The sequence below is a fragment of the Scylla paramamosain genome, chromosome 36 (assembly GCF_035594125.1).
Source record: "Scylla paramamosain isolate STU-SP2022 chromosome 36, ASM3559412v1, whole genome shotgun sequence".
In the NCBI taxonomy this organism is placed as follows: Eukaryota; Metazoa; Arthropoda; class Malacostraca; order Decapoda; family Portunidae; genus Scylla; species Scylla paramamosain.
The window spans coordinates 6,206,908-6,214,407 of record NC_087186.1 but is presented as its reverse complement, the minus strand read 5'-3'; the positions used below and the strand labels follow the sequence as shown (position 1 = coordinate 6,214,407).

The following is a 7,500-nucleotide window of genomic DNA, read 5'->3' as shown; positions in this document are numbered from 1 at the left end:
ATATAAGAGATGAAGGATGAGAGGAAGAGAGGTAAGAGTGAGTCAGGAGATGAGCAGAAGCAGACAACATCCAGACATGATCCGCCAGTACTCACCCGAAACAGCGAAATGCTCCTTCTCTTCCTGGCTGGGATCTTCACGTCAAGATACCCTTTGATGGAGCCCGAGGTGTTCCCCCGGGGCGTCATGGTGTCTGGGAGTCCCCACGCCCCGCGCCCGCACCCTGGAACACCCCTGAGCAGACAGCCTCGGTAGGGCAGGCCAGGGGAGGGCACTCAGGGGTCAGGGAGGGCCATGGCTAGGGCGTGCCTCGTGAATCAATGTAAAGAAGGAAGACGATGCCACGTTAATCTGTAAGGCCGACAGGGGTCTGCAGGGCCTGAGTGGCTGCGGCTATTGTTCCCTTAACGGCGCGGCGTTCCCAGGGCCAAGGCTGCTAAGGCGTCCCCCACATAAAAATCTAATGCTCGTGTTTTACCTCTAGTCTTCCCGGAGTCTTAAAGAAAATGGGAGGTTGAAGTAACGAGTGGGACTATGGCATTGGGATGGTCCGTCTGTCTATCCGTCTCTGTTTGTCTGTCTGTCGGTAATGCCAGCCTCTCTGCCTGATGTTGCAGCTCCAGCAGACAGTTTTTGTCTGTTGATTTATCGCCTTTTTTTTAGTGTTTTGGCGTATCCATTACTTGTTATCTTTACTTGTTTGTTTGTTTACTTGTTTTGTCATTAGTTTTATGTTCTTGTTAAAGCACTCGTGTTTATTTCTCTACGTTATTTCCTCACTGCCTAAGGAGCAAAATAAATACACTCTACTCAGCAAGAAATGGATCTTCGTGAATGACTATTACTATTATGATCCTTCCTATGCCGCTCCCGGAACAGTCACAGTTGGCAGCTTGATCTATTGTTATTCTTCCCCTCGAGTTTTTCCCCTTATGTTGGGTAGCCCGGGTAGAAATAAAGGCCCGGCGCGGCTCACAGTTTTAATGAGCTTTTAATGTAGGTTTGAGTGGCGCCTCCTTCACGTGCTGGCTCCGCACCCCGAGATAAATGATGATCCTAAGGCGGGACTTGGAGCCACTTGAGTTATGGAAGCAACCACTCGTTCTTTAAGGCAGAGAATGATGGGTAGTGGCAGTTGTGTAAGGGTATGAAAACTAACTAAAAATAATGCCACATTCCTCAGCTGAAAGTCATGGCGGGTTAATTTTTCGGGGTACAATAGAAGGATTTTGTGTTTTGAAAGACATAAGCTGAGTTAGACCGAGACCGCGGCCCGTTTTCTTTACGAGACCTGAACGGGACTTCGAAACAGGGAGCGAGGCTTTGAGAAGGGTTCAGTGAGGCTTTGTAGGGATAAAGGATGTGAGGGTCAGGATTGAGCGTGGGTGTGGATGCGGGTGTGGGTGCGGGCGCGCAGGCAGTCATTCAGGGCAGGCAGCAGTGGGCGTGGGTGAGCCGCTTCCCCACACGACTGGCAGCGCGGTGGTGGTGGCGTGCTCCATGACCAGCGTCATGCGGCACAGCACTGTTGTCGTACCTTGAACTTCTGGAATCACTGAGTCGTCTTGTTGTATCTGTTCACTCAAATACCACACTTATTCTTTTCTTTTTCTTTTTTTCCTTTCTGTAATTTAGTGTCACAAAGTTCTTATTTGCCTCCTTTTTTTCTGGCTTTCCTTTCGTATAATGTTACAAAGTCCTGTATTTCCGTTTTCTTCCTGTGTTTTCCCTGGAATATATCATAAATACGTCTTTTTTTGTCTCCTCTTTTCCTGTAATTTGATATCACAAAATCTTTTTTTCGTCTTCTTTCTTTCTTTTCCTGTAATATAATATCACAAATACGTGTTTCCTTTCTTCTTCCTCTTCCTTCCTTGTAATTCTAATATCCAGTCTTTTTTTCGCGTGTTTATCTTATTTTTCGTGTTCTTTAGCGTGATGTTACTATCGTACTTTCAATTATCATACATTCAACTCAATCCTTCCTTCGATCACTATTATGCTCCCATTCACGAGTTACTGTGGTTAATATTATGCTCACTAGACGTCTCCTGGTCTCCTGCTGGTGGTGTTATGATGGTAATGTCGCGTCTTTGTGTAGGGACTGTAGAGGTCACTTTAGCATACACGTATCTGGGTTTCTGGGTTTGCTTACTTTCTGTTGACTCTTCGTTTTCTGTTCCCCTCGTGTTCCTGCTGGTGGGTGACTGATTTATTTTGGGGATGTGATGGTTACTGTTTTATTTTGGGGAACTTTATCTGTGCAGTATGACCTGGAAGATAAATATAATGAGGGTTATAGTGGTGGCCAAGGGATACTAAAAAAAAAAAAAAATATATATATATATATATATATATATATATATATATATATATATATATATATATATATATATATATATATATATATATAAAGGGCTCACTTAGGTGCCAGTGCCTTAAAAAAAATGGCCAAAAGATAGTAGTAGTAGTAGTAGTAGTAGTTACTGAGTTACTTCTGTTTCTGGTGTAATTCTTCTGTTGATTACACACGCACACACACACACACACACACACACACACACACACACACACACACACACACACACACACACACACACACACACACACACACACACACACACACACACACACACACACACACACACACACACACACACACACACACACACACACACACACACCTCAGTTCTTAAATCTTAAGTAAACAAATATTGACAGGTGTACAGAGAGAGAGAGAGAGAGAGAGAGAGAGAGAGAGAGAGAGAGAGAGAGAGAGAGAGAGAGAGAGAGAGAGAGAGAGAGAGAGAGAGAATGTGACGTCATATATTATCCCAATAACTTTCTAATCACCTTCCCCTCACCTCCCACTCTCTCTCTCTCTCTCTCTCTCTCTCTCTCTCTCTCTCTCTCTCTCTCTCTCTCTCTCTCTCTCTCTCTCTCTCTCTCTCTCTCTCTCTCTCTCTCTCTCTCTCTCTCTCTCTCTCTCTCTCTCTCTCTCCCCCATCCCCTCCCCCTCTCCCCCTCCACCCCCCTCCTCCATATAATCCCCTAAGTCTCTGTAATCCCCATAAATCCTCTTGTTGACTTTCTCCATCCCTCTTTCCTCTTCCTCCTCTTCTGTCCTTCTCCCCTCTCTCTCCCCCTCCTCCTCCTCCTCTTTCTCTCCTTGTACCTTTTTTTTTTTCGTCTTTCGCTTTTCCTTCCACCCTCTTTTTTCTTTTTCTTTTTCTTATTATTTCTCCTCCTCCTCCTCCTCCTCCTCCTCCTCCTCCTCCTCCTCCTCCTCACCTTTCTATTTAATTTGATTTTTTTTTCCTTTATCTCATTTCAATTTATTCATATTTTTTTCTTTTATACTGTCTTTTTTTCTCGTTTTTATACTCGTCTTTTTTTTCCGTATATCTCTCTCTTCTTTTCCCTTCTTTTCTTCTCCATGTTTTCATCTCCTGTCTGTGAATGTTTCTATATTTTTTCTCTTTCCTCTTTCCTCTTCCCTCTATTTCTCCTCCTCTCTCTCTTTCTCTCTCCCTCTCTCTCACAGCTAATCCCCCTCCTCCCTTTGTTTCCCTCTTGTCCCCTCACAGCAGCCACTCGCAGCCCTTTTCCCCTCTCACCCTAAAAATATTCCCTCCCTTTTCACCCTTCTATTAATATTTCCCTTCCCTTTCACCCTTACTAGTGTTTATTAATACCTCCCTTTATTTCCTTTCCAGCTTTGGCAGTATCTCTTTCACCCTTAGATTGCCCTTTTTTCCCTCTAACCTGTCACCCTTAGTGCTGTTTTAATATTTCCCTTAATTCATTACCCTTTCTTTTTCCTTTCACCTTTTCATCACTTTTTCCCTCTAGTTTGTCACTCTAAGTACTGTCTGTAAATATTTCCTCTTCTAACCTAACCTAACCTAACCTTAACCTAACCTAACTTAACCTAACCTAACCTAACCTAACCTAACCTAACCTAACCTAACCTAACCTAACCTAACCTAACCTAACCTAACCTAACCTAACCTAACCTAACCTAACCTAACCTAACCTAACCTAACCTAACCTAACCTAACCTAACCTAACCTAACCTAACCTAACCTTACCTTATCTAACCTAACCTTACCTTACCTAACCTAACCTAACCTAACCTAACCTAACCTAATCTTAACTAACCTAACCTAACCTAACCTAACCTAACCTTAACTAACCTAACCTAACCTAACCTGACCCTTAGTAGTGTCACTTTAATTCTCTTTCATCCTTAGAATCACCCTTTATATTTCTCTTCTTTCACCCTTATCAGTATCCATTAATATTTACCTTCCTCTCCCTCAGCATTGTCACTTTCATTCCCTTACACCCTTAGAATCACCCTTTATTTTTCCCTCTTCACCCTTCTCACCCTTCTCATCCATTGTTTTGCCCTTTATTTGTCCCTCACTCTTAAAAGCGTCACGCCTCTCCCTTAACGCTTTCACACACTTAAAATTTCCCTTTATCTTCCCTTAACTCCCTTTCACCCTTAGCAATGTCTCCCTTTAATTCCTTTTCACTCTTATCACTCCTACTTTCTCCTGACCATTAGAAGAATCACACTTTTTCCTCCCTTTAATTCTCTCTCTCTCATATTTTTTCTACCTTTATTTTTTGCTCCCTTAGAAGCATCTCTCCTCCCTTTAATTATTCCTTTCTCTTCGCTCTTCCTCCTTTCTCCCTTCATTTTCTCTCAGTTTTATATCCATCTCCCTTTTTCTCAACCTTTATTAGCTCCCTTAGGACACATCTCTTTCGCCCTTAATTTTCTCTCACCCTTACTTTTGCTCTAAGCCCCCTTAAGCGCCTTCTCAATGGCTCAATTTTCCTCTTCAATAAGTTTTTGTGTCTTTTGTTTCCCCTTTTGCTCTCTCTCTCTCTCTCTCTCTCTCTCTCTCTCTCTCTCTCTCTCTCTCTCTCTCTCTCTCTCTCTCTCTCTCTCTCTCTCTCTCTCTCTCTCTCTCTCATTCACTTTTATTATTATTCCTCTCGTAAGCTTCTCTTTTCCTTTTCCCTTTTCCTTTTTTTCTATTTTGCTTTTGTCTCGTTTTGTTTACGTTTCTTCTTCCTTTTTCTTGTCTTTTCTTCTCCTTCCTTTTTATTCAACTTTCTCTTTCCGTTTGCTTTTCTATCTTTCCTCCACTTATTCTCTATTTTTTCATGTCCAAGTACGAATTTTTTTTCTCTCTTTCTCGCTTTCTCCTTTCTTTATCTTTCTCGTCTTGTTTTCTTTCATAACTCTCTCTCTCTCTCTCTCTCTCTCTCTCTCTCTCTCTCTCTCTCTCTCTCTCTCTCTCTCTCTCTCTCTCTCTCTCTCTCTCTCTCTCTCTCTCTACAGGCAGGAAATCTTGGTGCATATCAAGTATACAGAATAATTAGAATAATCCTCTTTTTCCCTCCCTTTTAAGAGCACTTATAGTTAATCTTCTCCCTTTAAAAGTCGGAAGATTAATCCAGTCCCCCCTTTTAAGAGCCTCTCGTTCCTAAATCCCTTTATAAACCACTCCCACGCTCCATTTTCTTTTACGAGTCGCTTAAATAATCCAGTTTCCCCACTCGCTACCGCTCAAACAATCCCTTTATCGTTTGTTTATCTTTTGGGACACTAGACGTCATCCGTTTTCTTTGTACATTATTCACCAGGTACGTTTTCTATGGACCGGTTCAGTAGTCTTTTTGTTATTATTATTATTATTATTATTATTATTATTATTATTATTATTATTATTATTATTATTATTATTATTATTACCATTATTAGTGGTAGTAGTAGTAGTAGTAGTAGCAGTAGTTGTAGTTGTTGTTGTAGTAGTAGTAATAGTTGTAATAGTATTAGTATTAGTAGTAGTAGTAGTAGTTCTAAGTGTTCATAAAATCAATTCACTTATTTATTTGCGTAAGAAACTTTGCATCCCATTTATCTCTTTGTTAACTGGGTCTAAGATGAGAGAGAGAGAGAGAGAGAGAGAGAGAGAGAGAGAGAGAGAGAGAGAGAGAGAGAGAGAGAGAGAGAGAGAGACGAAACAAACAGATAGACAAGGCAGACATGATACATACAGCCAGGCAGATGAACAGATAGATGAGAAAGATAGATAGATAAAAAGACAGACAGATAGATTAATAAATAAGAAAACATACAAACACCAACACGAAGACATAGAGATGCAGATACACAGACAGAGACAGACAAACAAACAGACAGACAAACAAACAAACAAATAAACAAAAACTGAAAATAAACAGAGAGAAAACCAGAGCATGACACACACACACACACACACACACACACACACACACACACACACACACACACACACACACACACACACACACACACACACACTCCCTTCTATTCCCATATCTCACCCTTTACTCCCTCCCTCTCCTGTCTCCCCCTTCTCCCCGCCAAGTCACCCCCTTCACGTGCATCACACAGCGCTGCGCCACCTACGTAAGGAGAGACAGGCGCCCCTAACACCCTTATTTCAGGACGCCTTTTTGTCTTCCCCCTTAACGTCTGAGAGAGAGAGAGAGAGAGAGAGAGAGAGAGAGAGAGAGAGAGAGAGAGAGAGAGAGAGAGAGAGAGAGAGAGAGAGAGAGAGAGAGAGAGAGAGAGAGAGAGAATAGATGCACAAATAAACATACTCTAAATAAAAAAGCGAATAAATAAATAAAATATCATAAATAAACTAACTTCAATAAAATAAAACACCATAAATAACAAACAAAAACAACAAACGAATAAAAAAAAGGTAAAAAAAATGAAACGATCAAAAAATTCCTTAGACTAACACAGAACCCAAAAAATCCCTAGAAATTTCCCTAAAAAACAAAAGATCGAAGGTGAAGGACAGACTCGTTAGGGTATAATGGAATCCAAGGACATTTTTTCTCCCTAGGGAAGGCCCGCAGCACCCTGGCAGCCCTCTAGACACTGATTTAAGGCTCTAGGGGAAGGGTGGGTGAGGGTGGCAGATGCTGGGGAGGGAGGGAGGAGAGGAAGGAGGGAGAGAAGTATGTGGGAGGGATACTTTGATAGCTCTTTGAGATGGGAGGAAGGAAACTGGAGGAGGGAGGGAAAGGAAGAGAGGGAGAGAGGAGGAAAGGGAGAGAAAGAAGGACGAATATTGATACTGATAGGGAAGGAAGTAAAGGAAGAGAAGGAAGGAGGAAAAGGAAGAGAGAGATAAAGAGAAAGGGAGAGAAAAGAGAATGAATATTGGTAGAATTGAAGGGAAGGAAAGTAAGAGAAAGAGAAGAAGGAAGGATGGTTTAAGAGATTAACTAGAATGAAGGAATGAAGGAGAGGAGTGAGAGAAAAGATAAATATTGTTAAAGAAAGAAAGAAGGAAAGTGAAAGAAAGGAAGAGAAGGAATATCTAATAAGTGGACTAGGATAGAGGAACGAAAGAGGGAAAGGGAGATGAAGGATGAATGAATGAAATAAAGGGAAGAAATGTGAGAGACAGGGAGAGAAGG

The 7,500-nt window shown here is 41.7% G+C and overlaps 1 protein-coding gene across 4 annotated transcripts in view; it reads right to left on the bottom strand.

The window, feature by feature from the left end:
* LOC135090746 (uncharacterized) overlaps nt 1–7,500 on the bottom strand; it is a 121,170-nt gene that overhangs the window by 74,372 nt on the left and 39,298 nt on the right. For all 4 annotated transcript variants that reach the window (XM_063987784.1, XM_063987787.1, XM_063987788.1 and 1 more), the window contains exon 2: nt 96–2,273. In XM_063987784.1, the coding sequence (XP_063843854.1) occupies nt 96–188 (93 nt within the window). In that variant the 5' untranslated portion in view covers nt 189–2,273. The remainder of the gene's footprint in view (nt 1–95; nt 2,274–7,500) is intronic.